General features: G+C 34.1%; 1 protein-coding gene across 1 annotated transcript in view; it reads right to left on the bottom strand.

Annotated features, from left to right (window-relative positions):
- Nucleotides 1-14,787, bottom strand: part of Psmd1 (proteasome 26S subunit, non-ATPase 1) — a 94,352-nt gene that overhangs the window by 71,670 nt on the left and 7,895 nt on the right. Inside the window, exons 5-12 of the mRNA XM_048808728.1 lie at nucleotides 13,482-13,687; nucleotides 11,272-11,415; nucleotides 8,805-9,031; nucleotides 3,741-3,801; nucleotides 2,823-2,951; nucleotides 1,350-1,438; nucleotides 707-785; nucleotides 47-220 (exon numbers count right to left, since the gene is read on the bottom strand). Coding sequence (XP_048664685.1) covers nucleotides 47-220; nucleotides 707-785; nucleotides 1,350-1,438; nucleotides 2,823-2,951; nucleotides 3,741-3,801; nucleotides 8,805-9,031; nucleotides 11,272-11,415; nucleotides 13,482-13,687 — 1,109 coding nt within the window. The remainder of the gene's footprint in view (nucleotides 1-46; nucleotides 221-706; nucleotides 786-1,349; nucleotides 1,439-2,822; nucleotides 2,952-3,740; nucleotides 3,802-8,804; nucleotides 9,032-11,271; nucleotides 11,416-13,481; nucleotides 13,688-14,787) is intronic.

The following is a 14,787-nucleotide window of genomic DNA, read 5'->3' as shown; positions in this document are numbered from 1 at the left end:
TAAACTCATAAGTAATAGAAATTTAGTTTTCTATTTTAATACTTACATCATTGCTGGCATTCTTTAGCTGATTAAGCAAATAATCAATTATGTCACCACCATGATTGGCATGAATGAGACCTAATGCATAGAGACCACCACCTTCCTGATAGGCGGATCCTGGAGAAGTGTCCTTGGGAAGGTATGTTGCCATCAACTGTAATGCTTCCTTCTCATGACCCTGTAAATTTGAGCCATAAAGATATCAGTAAGATAAAGGAACAGGAAAACAGACACAATATTTTCTGATTCCTGCTTTTCCTCCAGAATCTTCACTACCTGGAGCTCTTTCCCATACAAATTCATCACTCAAACGAGGACAGTCTTTGACTCACTCACAAGTTAGTTAAAAGACATTGTCTATCCTTCAAACTTTTCTTTGTTTTAGAATGTTTTCCCAAATAACATTTTAATTCATACTTTGCAAAATGGTTTAGACAGCTTCCACAGGAAAAGAATTTCTACTTTATTTAATTAATTCTACCTTATTTAAAAAATTTTTAAATAAAATTTAATATCTTATTTAGTTCACCCTTCTCTGTAAGATGACTGATTTGACTTAGCAAAATGAGTGTGTTAGCTAACTATAAAAGGCTTTTATTTTTTCTTAACTTCAGAAAAACTGCTTCTGTTCTGATGCCTATTCACAATGAATAATACATATTACCTTATGAATCACACCCAAACTGGCTGTAGCAGTAAATTTTGCCCAATTAGTGGCTCTGGCCAACCATTCCAAATTATCTCTGTAAGAAAAGAAAACTCAGTAATCCTGTTTACAAATGAATTTCACAGAACTTTTTAACACAGGTCAAAAGCATTAAAATTTTACCCCAAGGGCTGGGGATGTGACTCAGTGGCAGAGCGCTTGCCTAGCACCCTAGGATGTGCCAAGCTCTAAGTTCAGTCCCCAGTATCACCAAAAAATTTTTTACCTTGAACCATCTCATCATTTTACTTTGTGGATCTCAACTTACTACTGATTCTATTCTAAGTTGTTTTTAATATTTTAAGGATTTTTAAAATGCACAACATATAATCCTAATTTTGTTCATTCTATAATGAACAAAACCAAAATCTATTATTTTCAGGGTTTCATATATTTCCTTCAAAACATATCATCAAGCCACCTAATAAAAGGAATTAATTTTACCTTAAAATGAGAAGGAAAATTAAATTTTAAAATATACCGAAAATAACAAAAATGTAATTTAAAATTCAGGACTGGTCAATAGAAAAAGCTCTCCACATGCATGTAATGATGTCAACACTGTCTCTATATTAAAGTAGAAATTGCCAATCATATTCACCTCAGAAACTGGTCGCTGGTTGTCCCACAGTGCATAAAAGAGTTTGCTATAACAGTTGCCGTGTGACACACAGAATTCCGTACTGCATCCTACAAAAACAAATGCGGATTTTTTTTGATCACTGGCAAAGCCTTGTACCCATGCATGCTTTCACACATACTCAGAGGCCCTATTTTGTGGCAAAAACTGAACTGAGATTCAAAATATAAATTTTGGACATTCTTTATAAAAACTAAGTAACTAGTTTATAAAAAGTCAAAGAGTTTTATTTGCAGTCTTAAGTTAAGGTCGATACCAGATTTTAGGTGGGAATTTAGGTAGTGGAATTTCTATTCTTTGGTTTCTAATATTTTAACTTTCTATTGTTCTTCAGCATTTTGGCTAAGGTCTCCAAAATGTAGGAATAACCTATAGTCTATACCTCTGGCAACCACCAAAATAATTTTATTTTTAGTGAGACTATATTACATAAACTAGATTCAAATGACTATCACAAAGACAAATCATTTGACTCTTTTTTTGCTATTTGGAAAAATTAGTTTTAAAGTTTCAAAAAGCATTCTCATATATGCTTTGATCAAACAGCTATTCAGTCCATGAATGAATACAGCCATTAAAAAAAGAATAAATGTCTTTGGGAAGGTACATCAAGTAAAAAGGGAGACAAAGAGAAAGAACTTTTAAGCTATATATCTTTTTATATGAAACTATTTTTGAATCAAATATGAAAAATACACCTTCAAAGAATAATAATTATCAGCAACAATATCTCAGCAAAGGTTGTAACAAGGTTAAGAATCTCTACTCTCAGGGAGTAGTAAATGACTTAGTAGGAAATACAGTTTATGTAGGTATATTAATATCCTGATTGTGGTATTTGTCTAACTATTAAATGTATACATTATAATAAAAAGCATTTGGTTTTTTTGGTACTAAGGAGTGAACCCAGGATGTCACACATACTAGACCAAGCACTGAGCTATATCCCTAGTCATAAGCCACCCCAAACCAGCCCACTTTTTTTGGAGATAGGGTCTTGCTAAATTGCCTAGGCTGGCCTTGAACTCACAATCCTCCTGCCTCAGCCTCTGGAGTAGCTAGGATTACAGATGTGCACCACACTCAGCAAGATAAAAAGTTTTTAAGAAGGGAAAAAAATTTTTTTTCACTAAACTTCCCAAGAGACTAGCATAAAAATGGCTGCCCAATCATTGCTAATTCCCTTCCCTTTCCAATAAGTTAAAGTTTCACTCATTGTTTTTTTGTTTTGTTTAGTTTTTGTTCTGGGATTGAACCCAAGGCCTAACTCAAGAATGCTAAGCATGTACTTTCCCACTGAACTACACTCCTGACCCTTCACACTTACTTCTATGAAAACTCAAGACAGTAATTTCCTTGATCAGGAATAAAATACAAGAAAGTATTCAACAACAAATAAAAGAAAAAAACCTTCACCGTGGATAAATTTCCTACCTTTGTGTTTTTTAGAATCATGAGGTCTGTGTTGTTATTTCGTATTAGAAACTGCAGATGTAACTCAATAGCCATTTCACCACTTAAAATTTTAATCATTTTCAAAGTCTGGTCCTTGGGCTCTGGACTCTTCAAAAACAACAAAAATACATATTACTAAAATTCATTAAGCAAGCTTTACCTCATCAGCTCTAATACACATATATACACAAATTCATTTTAATGGTAAAATCTAGAAAATGCATTTATCCTTATTTGAAAAGAAGAAAATTTTGTTTTCTTTGTTGTTGCCAATAAAATACACCAGCTTGATGAATACAATTCATTCTAATGAATTGCTCCTAATGTAAAATATCAAAAAGAGAAGAATATTAGGAAAGAATAATTACCAATGACACACAGGAAAAATTACTTTATGCAGAATTTACTTATACTTTAGATGAGAAACTCCCTGCTAAAGATGGAAAAAAACTGAAAAACTGTTTAACTGACAAATACATATAATCTCATGAACTACTAAGCCATTAAGATAATTCTTCATGGAAGAGAGCAGGTGAAATTTACAAAACCAAGCCTCAGAAACCAAAACCCTGATGGAAGAAACATTTACATCACTGCTCTACTATTTGCCCCACCCTTTCATACACTGTGAACATTAAAACAGCAGAAACAACTAACCTGCCCTCTAAACAGGATGGCATTTGTTAAATGCCACGTGTTTATCTTACCTTCTGACAGTTAATTTGAAGGTTTTCTGAACAAAGATCATTCTTTGGTAAGTGTCTCAGGATTTCTTCTAAGTGCTTTTTTGGATTAATGTTTTTTTTTTTTTTTATAAAGGGACTTTTGTATCAAATTTAAATGAATTTACAATACAACATGTTAAATGGCAACCTCAAGTTTAAAAAGCATACTCACGGCGTCTGGTGTCTTTCCTGAAAGTACACTGCCTGTTTTTTCTTCTGTTTCCATCGACTCACTACAATGAAGGGAATCAACAATCAATAATCTGATACTGTTTCTAAATAGAGCATGCAGGCAATCTGTTCACACCACAGATCCAAACCATGTCCAACCGGAATATTTTGCAAGAAAGTGAGGTTTACTTCATGAGTATTACCAATAAGAAATAAGACTCTAGGCATCTCTAAGATGAAAGAAGCCCAGTTATTGAACTTTCCCCAAATAAATTCATGAAAACACCAAGCAACTAGGTCAGGAAAATCCATGGATAACAAATACTGGGTGCAATGTATCCCTCCCCATTCCCAAAACGGACAGATAGAGATAAATTACCATAGGCTACAACCAGTATGAAGTAAAGTATTAGGGACCACAACAATAATTAAAACTAAACAGCCAACATTCTCTTCTAGGTCAAAGCACCATGCTGAGGAGAAAATGCTGGGCAGAGAAAGGAAACATCAGCCATCTTTTGTTTAAATACAAACACAACAGAATAGTTTATACAGAGCAGTGAAAATTTATTTCAAAACAAAAGACATTAAGAAAGTGATACAAGATAAAAAAAAATCAGAATTTGAAATTTTCAGAAATTAAAATAATAGAACTGGGGGAAAATTGGAAATAAAAGAAAAAAATCATTATAGAAATAAAGATTAACTCAGAAGGAACATGACAGCAAATAATCACATATTACCTTAGAAAAAGAAGACAGGAAAGAAGAAAAATTTTCAATTAAAAAGAAATAAACAAACTTCTAAGATCAGGAACAAAGACAGGATATTTACTCTTGTCACTTTAATTCTTTAATGTATCAGGAAGCCCGCCAGTGCAGAAAAACAGGGGGAAAGGCATAAAGATTAGAAAGAAAGAAGTAAACTGATCTCCAGCTACAGATGATTCCAATGTAGAAAATTCTATAAAATCTTTTTTTTTTAATTTACAAAAGCTAAAAAGTGATTTAAGCAAGGTTACAGGATTCGATGTTAATACACACAAAAAAACTATGTGTGTCATATAGTAGCAACTAGTTGAAAATAGAGATTTAAAAATACTACTTATAGTAGAATCAAAAAAACATAATATACACAGGAATATAAGGAATTTAATTTAAGGAAAGATATGCAAAACCTGTGCACTGATATCTACAAAACGTTGCTGAGAAAAATTAAAGAAAACCTAAACAAATGAAGAAAAGCACATGTTCATGTATTACAGATTTAACATTATCAGGATTTCAATGAGGGACAAACTGAGCAACACAATCTCAATCAGAATCCCCAAATTTACATAAATGCAAAAGATCTATAATAGTCATAGTAATCTTAAAAAAAAAAAAAATTGTAGGTCTGGGGGCTGGGGATATAGCCCATGGTACAGTGCTTGCTTGGTATGTACAAGGATCTCCAGTAGCCTCCACCCTCCCAAATGGAGGTCTTACATTGTCTGATTTCAAGCTTCCAATAAACTTGAGCAATTAAGTTTACTGATAAAAGAAATACAGATCAATGAAAAACAACAGGAAAAAAATCTACCAACACATACATATACTAACTTGATTCTTGTCAGACTCCAAGGCAATAGAAAAAGGATAATCTTTTACACAAAAGGTGATGAAACAAATAAGCATTATAAGCATTCATTTGGAAAAGAAAATAAAACCTGTTCTCCTACCTCATACCATGTACAAAAAGTTGAGATCTGATAGAGATCTAAATATAAAACCTAACATTATATAATTTCTAGAAGAAAACATACCATATTAGCACATTTTATTTGTAACCCATGAGGCCAGTGAAGAATTTTTTAAATAGAGCTCCAAAATTGAAAATATGGCTGATCAAAAATAAAAAAATTTTGTTCACAAAAAGATGCCATTACGAAATGAAAACATATGTCAAAGACTGGGAGAATATTCATGACACATATTTTTATAAAATGACTTCTATTAAAATAACAATAAAATACCACTTTACCAATGAAAGGAGCAACATTTTTAAAAGACTGACATCAAATGTTGGTCAAGATGTAAAACAACTACACTGCTTATAAAAGAGTGAATTGGTACAGCCACACTGGAAAAGAGTAGCAGTTCCTTACTAAGTTAAATACATACTGTATTATTTAATGATTCTGCTCCCAGGTATATAGCCAAGAGAAACAAACACATCTATATCTACAAAAATGGTTGTTCAAAACCATTATTCTTTTCCCCTTTTCTGTAGTACTGGGCATTAAACTCTAAGGCCTCAGTGTTTACTAGGCAAGTGCTCTACCACCAAGCTGCATCCCCCAGTCTTTATTTTATTTTGAGATGGGGGGGTCTTGCTGAGTTGTCCAGGCTGGCCTTGAACTTTCAATCTTTCTGCCTCAGCCTCCAAGTAGTTGGGATTATACACTTGGCCATAGCCTTGTTTTTGTTTGTTTGTTTGAAGTATTGGGAATTAAACCCAGGACTTCATGCATCCTAGGCAAAATGCTATCACTGCGCTACATCTCCAGCCCAATACTTTTGTTCTTAGCAGCAAAGAATCAAACAATCCAAAGGTCTATCAGTAATGAATGGATACATATACTCTGATATACTCACAATGAAATGAAACTCAGCAATGAAAAGAAATCAATTACTGTATTTTACTATGTAATCATTACAGAGTTTATGACGAATCTTTTGAAAAAAGTGGGTCAAACCCATTATATGAAGCTTTAAAAAAAAATTGTGTGCGTACTACTTAAAAATCATTTATGACTACATTGTCTTTGGTGCAAGATTAGTATGCACAGATTCAACATATACATTAATGTGGTGTTGACAATTATGTGGTGAAATACGATATTCACTCGCCAAAAAGATTCATTATGCTGAATGAAACAGAAACAAAAACAAAAGAATGCATGCTATATGATTCCATTTTTATGACTTTCAAAAACTAGCAAAACTGGGCTGGAGCTGGGGCTGGGGCTCAGTGGTAGAGCGCTTGCCTAGCATGCGTGAGGGTTCGATCCTCAGCATCACATAAAAAAAGTTGTAGTCCATCTACAACTACAAAAAAAAATTGAAAAACAACTAGCAGAACTATCTATGGTGATACAGATCAAAACAGTGGTTTCCTTTGGAGCAAGAGGTTAACTGCAAAGGGCACAAAGTTTCTGGGATGGTAACAGGTGTTGGTTACATAGGTGTTATACTAGCAAAACCCAACAAACTGTATGCTTAAGATGTATGCATTTCATTGGTATTTAAATTATTTATTAAAAGAATGGAAGAAAATAAGGAAGAGACAAATACAGATGATAGGCAAATGAGAGCAAACATTCCTATAAAAAAAGAGGCTCCCAAAATAAAAAATAAAGGAAAGGAACAACACAAATAATAAAAACTAAAAGAAAACCTTTCAGAGGCAGGAATAATTTTGGTGTATCTAAAGACCATCAGGAAGGTCAGTGAGGTTTGAAAGCAGTGAGTAAAGGAAGATGAAGTGAGGGGTACAGAGGCCAGACCATGTGCAGTTGTCTTGGTATCCAGAGGACTTGTTCCAGGAACCATCACAGATATAATCTGTGGACCCAAGTCCCTTATACATAATGGCTGAATAATTGTATGTAACCTGAACACATCCTCCAGCATACTTCAAATCATCTACAGATTACTTATAATTATGTAATATAAATGCTAGTGGTTGATTTACTATATTGTCTAGGGAATGACAACAACAACAAAAAGTCTGTATATATTTAGTACAGATTTAATGCTTTTCCCCTCAGTATTTTCAATCCATGGTTAGTTGAATCCATGGATGCAGAGCTTATGGATACAAAGGAACAATGCATAGCACTGCAGGTTACTTTCAGGACTTAGAATTTTATTTGAAATGTACTGGGATGGTAAGATTGAAAGAAGAGTGACACCTGATTTAGTTTCAGAAGAATGACTCTACTGCATGGAAAACTTTGGAAGAAATCTAAAGAGGGGAGGTATAAGTGATATATAAACATTTTAATAAGTTGTCTAAATGCATAAGGAAATACAGGAAACTAAGATCTAATACTAGGGCTGGGGATGTGGCTCAAGCAGTAGGGCGCTTGCCTGGCATGCGTGCGGCCCGGGTTCGATCCTCAGCACCACATACAAACAAAGATGTTGCGTCTGCCGGAGACTAAAAAATAAATGTTAAAATTCTCTCTCTCTCTCTCTCTCTCTCTCACTCTCTCTCTTTCTCTCTAAAAAAAAAAAAAAGATCTAATACTATATTAACCTGTTTATGTATTCAGTTTTTAAAAAAGCACAAAAAGCTGAGGATGTTTCTTTCCAAATATCTATCTGTCTATCTACCTATCTATCTATCTATCTATCTATCTATCAAGACAAACACCTTAAAGCATGCCCTTCAGTCCCATCTAAGACTCCCCCCCCACCCACTTTTCTTCTGTTTTGGTACTGGGAATTGAACCAGGGCCTCAGGCATGCTAGGCAAGCACTCTATCCATGAGAAGTAGTAGATCCCTGACTCTTTTTACTTTTTTAGACAGGGTCTTGCCAAGTTGCCAAGGCTTGCCTTGAACTTGCCATTCTCCTGATTGAGCCTCCCAAGTAGCTGGGATTACAGGTAGATTTTTTTTTTTAACCTTTATTTCATTTATTTATTTATTTATTTATTTTATGTGGTGCTGAGGATCGTGAACCCAGGTCTCACACGTGCAAGGCGAATGCTCTACCACTGAGCCACAATCCCAGCCCTACAGGTAGATTTTTAACTTATTTAATTAAGGAACAAACATGCTATCTTTCCCTACCAGATAATCCCTTCTCTTTCTTCCTAGAAGGATGCATTTATTTGGTTTTCATTATTATACTTTTAGCACAGGGCAAAACAGAGCAATAGCCTAAAAAGACCTTATAGTCTATGAAAGCTAATGTTAAATTTATTATTAGAATATGCCATCTATGAATATTATACCTACTCCAAAATGAAATAAAGATCGTTCAATTAGTTCTGCTGCAGAAAAAGATACTTATACCTGTCTTTCTCTGATCCTGAAACAGTACCAGTATTGGTGGATCCAGGCACAGAAGCAATAGGGGTGCCAACAGTTCGAAGATTCTGGATTACAGATGATAAAAACTGCTGGCTAGCACTTTCATACAAATCAAAACAAATCTGATAAGCCATCAGGAGGTTGTCTTCCTTTACCAGTTTTTCTAAGATATCGCTCACGGCCTGAGGGTCATCTAAGAAAATTAAGCACTGAAATGGAGATAAAGAACAAGTATACAATAACTGAAAACTTCATATACAAGGTACTTAGAACATAGCAAACAGTTGACAATATAGAAAACATTAAAATGTAAGCACAGGAAAATTGGGGGCATACTATCTAGCCTACCCTTTTATTTCTGAACCCAATACTCATGAAGTTTTCCTAAAAATGGAATGTTCTTCATTAAAAAAAAAAAAAAAAATCCATACAATTTCCATGAATTATACTGTGCCTGGCAATTATCAGTATTCAATATTAGTTGGTGAATAAATCTTAGTTTCTATAAATTTTTTTCCCCCCACAAATAGGCATTGAATCCAGGGGTGCTCTACCACTGAGTTACACCCTCACCTCCCCCACCTTGTTTTGAAACAGAGTCTCACTAAGTTGCCAAGACTGGCCTTGAACCTGTGCACCTTCTGCCCCAGCCTCTAAAATAGCTGGGATTACAGGCAGGTGCCACCAAGATCAGCTTCGTCTTTAATGTGAATCATAATATCACCTGTTAAGAAATACATTTCAAGGGCCAGAGGTGTAACTCAGAGCTCAGTAGTAGATTCTCACCTAGCATGCTTGGTTTCTAATCTTGTATCATTAAATGTATTTATTATTAGAATATGTCATCTATGAATATTATTATATGAGTAAATTTGTATAAACAATTTTTTTTTTTTTAAAGAGAGAGGGAGAGAGAGAATTTTAATATTTATTTTTTAGTTTTTGGCGGACACAACATCTTTGTTTGTATGTGGTGCTGCGGATCGAACCCGGGCCGCATGCATGCCAGGCGAGCACGCTACCGCTTGAGCCACATCCCCAGCCCATATAAACAAATTTTTAAATGTACAATACATTTTCTTATACAAATTTTAAAGGATAAGGAATAAAAAGCTAAAAAAAAAAAAAAATTGCCTCTAAGCAAAGGACAGTGAAATATTATTATTCATGAGTTTTTAAAAACCTATTTAAAACTATTAAAAATTATTTAGAAACAAACAAAAACTTCAAAAATCTATATAAAGAGGGGTTGGGGTTGTGGCCCAGTGGTACAGTGCTTGCCTCACATGGGTGAGGCACTGGGTTCAATCCTCAGCACCAAATAAAAATAAACAAAATACAGGTATTGTGTCCATCTACAACTAAAAATATTTTTTAAAAATCTCTATAAAGAGAGCTAACAAGAAATATAATGTTAAATTGACTTTGAGTGGTTTAAATGTAAATATTTTTTCTTCCCGAATTTTGTTTCAAATTTGGTTTAAAATACATTTTCAAAAAAGGGGCTTTTTAATTTAAATTTGTAGAAAGTATAGAGGATAGAAACACATGAAAGCATATATGCAATAAAATGCTATGCTCTTATGCAGAATACAAAAGTCTAGGGCTAGGGAAGTAACTCCATGGCAGAGAGCGTGCATAGTCCTGGATTCAAGCCCCAGAACTGCAAAAAAAACCCCCAAATCTCTAATTTTAAAAAATCAAAAGGGATGAAGATGTGGCTCAGCAACAGAGCACCTCTGGGTTCAATTCCTAATACCAAAAAAAAAAAAAAAAAAAAGAGAGAGAGAGAGAAAGAGAGAGAGAGAGAGAGGTGAACTTACGCACATTTCCAGTCCACAAAATGCAAAATAGACTTTAAGGATCTATATGTGCTTGGACCTTAGGGAAAACACCTAGCATTACCTTTGGGAAAAGACCCAGAAGAAGGGATAGGGAAAGACTAGCTTTTCATTTTATATATTTTCTGTTGGATTTTTTTTTTTAATGTACAAGCAAATACATAAATTAAAAGATATAAAGAAACTATATCCAAATGTTTGGTTGTGTTTCAGTAATGAACCCACAGATAATTTCTATACTGTGAATTCTTTTTAGCATGACATAGTAGAGCATCAGTAATGTTTTTGTCTTCTACCTTCTACCTTTTTAACCTTCATTTCCAAAATTTCCTTAAATGCTTAGATTAATCATTATGTTAATCATTTTCAGAATTTAAAAAAGAATGCATATTAAAAATGCATTATAACAAAACAGTCTTTAGGGCTATGAGATTCCATTTCTTATCAGTAAAAAGAAATATAAACCATATAGCTAATCTTCACAAGGCTATTGAAAAGATCAGCTGAGATACATGTATGAAGCCATTATAACAAGGTAATACAATGTAACACAATGTGGTATAAAGTGGCATTGCACAGTGTAGAGTAATGTAGTGCAGGGTAATTACCTGACAAACATTGATGAAATCAGGTTTCTCCAAGTTCATGTAGATTTTAACTAGAACTCTTAATACTTTGTTCCGAAACTGTTTATTCTGCATTAAAGACATGCAGAGCTTAAGGCTATAAGCTAGCATTCCTGGGACATCATTCTGAAAGAAATAAATTTTAAATTACATCATTATCTGGTTACTGAAGCATTATGTTTATTAGAAACAGAATTATTTTAACATACCTTCTTTAGCCATTCAAGACAATGACTTAAAACCCTTAGATAATAAAAACCTAAATATTGTAAACTTTTTTAAAGAGAGATTTTTAGTAAATAATCACACATTTCCTTATTTTCATGAAAATGGATTGAAAGCAATTTAATATTTAGTGGTCATCCAGGACCATCACTATATTAACAAAGAATACTATAACAGATTGATGCTGTTTATTATAAAAAGATTGCTTCAACTGTCCATACACTAAGTGATTACGCTTTGCAACTGTGTCTGTTGAAGGCTTTCTGCCTCCTACCTTGCTACTAGACTCCTTCCTGATTTACTGCCTGTACTTATTAGTCAGAACTATCTCAAGCTCTGAGTGACTCAGGACTAATGCTATTACATCTGTCTTTTGTTCTATGAGGAAACCTTAACCTACATAATGTTGTTTTTACTCTTGGGGTTCTTATAAGCAGCCCCAATATTTGAGATACTGCCCTATAAAAGTTCTTCAACATAAACATACTGTAGAACTACAGAAGTTTTTCAAAAAGCAAGTTGTAGCTTATTACTAAGTAAAAATAAATCAACTTAATGAGCTGTAACTAGCATTTTAAAAAATTAAATACAATCTTAAAATGTCAGAATTATATCATAAATAGTAAGTACAGGCTTAAGTGCAATATGTACTAGAATGCAAAACAAGATGAATTTTTTACTCTCTCTCCCCATCCATCCATTTACCAGTACTGAAGATTGAACTCAGGACACCCTACCACTAAGATACATCCCTAGACCTTTTTAAATTTTAATTTGAGACAGTCTTGCTAAGTTGCCAAGGCTGGCCTTGAACCTGCAATCCTCCTCTCAGCCTCCTCAGCAGCTGTGATTGAAGGCATGCATCACTGAAGGCATGCATCACTGCTTTATTTTTAAAAAACATGTATTACCCCTTTTCTTTCTACCTACCTACCTATTATTCATTGCCCATTTTCCCTCTGGATTCCCCCAACAGACTGACTGATTTGGGCAGAAATTTTGTTGCCACTATATCTCCAATGCCTAGAATAGGAGGCATTCAAAAAGCACTTGCTGAATGAATAACAGCAAATATTTTAATCTTGTTCACAAGAAGACAAGGAGAGGCTATATCTGCACAAAAATTAAACTGAGAGTGAAACAAAGACCATCCTATCATATGGTCATTCATTTATTTATCCTACTTCTGCAGCTAAACAGTGGCTTAGACCTTGATGATACAGTAATGGAAAAGGCACAAAGTACTAAGCTGGTAGGAAAAGCAATTATTAATTCTCTAATAAAATAGTTAACTAAAAACTGACTAACACTTTGAAAAAAATACAGGGCTCCCTAAGATTAACAGAAGAATTGGACCTCATCTTTGTAGTAGAGGCTGAGTAGAGAAAGACAAAAGACAGCTGAGTTCTGATCATGAACAGGAATGATGCAGGTTAATGAAGAATATTTTTGGCATTGGGGACAGGGCAACATACAACAGGAAAAGAGAAAAGACCAAAATGGCTAGAGTACAGAGAGCTAGCTCATGGAGAGAAGGAGGTGCTAAAGCAAAGTGGGCCTGCAAATCATTGTCCACTTAACTCAGTCTTGCACCTTTGTGACTACTTTGGTTGGTGTCTTAAACTGTCTAAATTATTGTTAAACATTCTTAAATCTGGAATCTACTTAATAGTGTTAACCACAATAAATTAATTCAAATAGTTTATCAATACATTCTTCTTAAAAAAGGCAAGGTAATAAATACAACTTCCTCAAGTGAAACTTCAAAAAGAATTGTGGCAGGAGAAAAGCAGATATTCTATGAACACAAAACACAAAGTTCATATATTAAAAAAAAAACTTTGGCAAAAAAGCACCTTATTTTTTTTAACTAGATTTTCTTTTCACTACCCAGATTTTCAGTTTGAATACTTTGTTTTGCTGATTTCCCATCAATAACAATCTCTAAAATGACATCATCTACCTACCGACTCCAGTATGGTCTTCTCAAACACATCTAGTCTTCGTGTCTCCAGAGCAATGCCAATAGCCTGCTTGTACTTGTGATCATCTAGACATCGCTGGAACATTTTATTCACAATGCCTTCCAGCCTCTGGTCAATTGGTTTTTTTTCTCCTTCAGGCAAATCTGCATTTTCCACGCATTGTTTGGTATAGTGATCAATGCATTTTGCTATGGAGAAAATAAAATAACTCTGATTACATTGTAAATTGAGCTAAACTACCAGAAAGGGCAATGTTCACATTTATAATCACATATACCTGTGAGATAATTATAAAGTAATAAGGAAATTAAAAATGTTAGAACTTATGCTTTCAAATAAATCTGTTGTATTTGCAATAGTTACAATAAAGAACCATGCACCCACTCCCATAAGGTTGCCATTATTTAAAACATTTCTAGGCCTGGTGTAGGGGCACACACCTGTAATCCAAGCAGCTCAGGAGGTTGAGGCCAGAGGATTTCAAGTTCAAAGCTAGACTGAGCAACTTATCGAGGCCCTAAGAAACTCAATGAGACCCTATCTCAGAATAAAAAAATAAAAAGGACTGGGGATGTAGTTCAGGGTAAATCGCCCCTGGGGTTCAATCCCTGGTATAAATGTACCTACTGCCCAAGTTTCAGGGAGAGTCATGTTCTCCCATTTGCCAGGTTTACTTGTCATAACTACAGCCCAGGTATATGTAATAACTAAAATCCAAGGTCTAGCCTTATTCCCAGCTGAAGTCTCATAACTAGGAGAAAGCTTACTAGTCTTGAATTTTCTGGAGGTACTATTTATGCTACTCATTAAGATCCCAAGAAGAGAATCCCAAATTCTACTTTGTATGCCCCCTCACAAATCTCAGTGACATTTAAAAAAAAAAAAAAAATCCTACAAAACTTAGAAGCATGAATCCTCTACTTCCACACAAAGTAAAGAGAACTGGTCTCTTGATTAACAACCACCCTCCAAAGCTAAGATGATATATAATATTTAGAAACAAGGACGGCATCTCCTATCTCACAGTACTTTATTTTTTAAATTTTTTTATTGATTTTATTTTTTTCTCATAGCACTTTATAACTCTTCATCAAATAATAGAAATGATAAATAGGTATATTTAACCACATTTCTAACAATGTGAAGAAAGTGCTCTACTTTCAAAAACATGTTGTCTATCCTTTAAAACCATCGGTTCTTCCTATAGGATTCAAAGAGTTAAAAAAAAAAAAAAAGTAACAAAGAACCCAGTTAGAAGCTGTCCCCAGTCTCCCTCTCAACTATGGGA

Source organism: Marmota marmota, unplaced genomic scaffold (assembly GCF_001458135.2).
Source record: "Marmota marmota marmota unplaced genomic scaffold, marMar, whole genome shotgun sequence".
NCBI lineage: Eukaryota > Metazoa > Chordata > Mammalia > Rodentia > Sciuridae > Marmota > Marmota marmota.
Note: the sequence above shows the minus strand (reverse complement) of the source record. Positions and strands in the feature narration are given on the sequence as shown.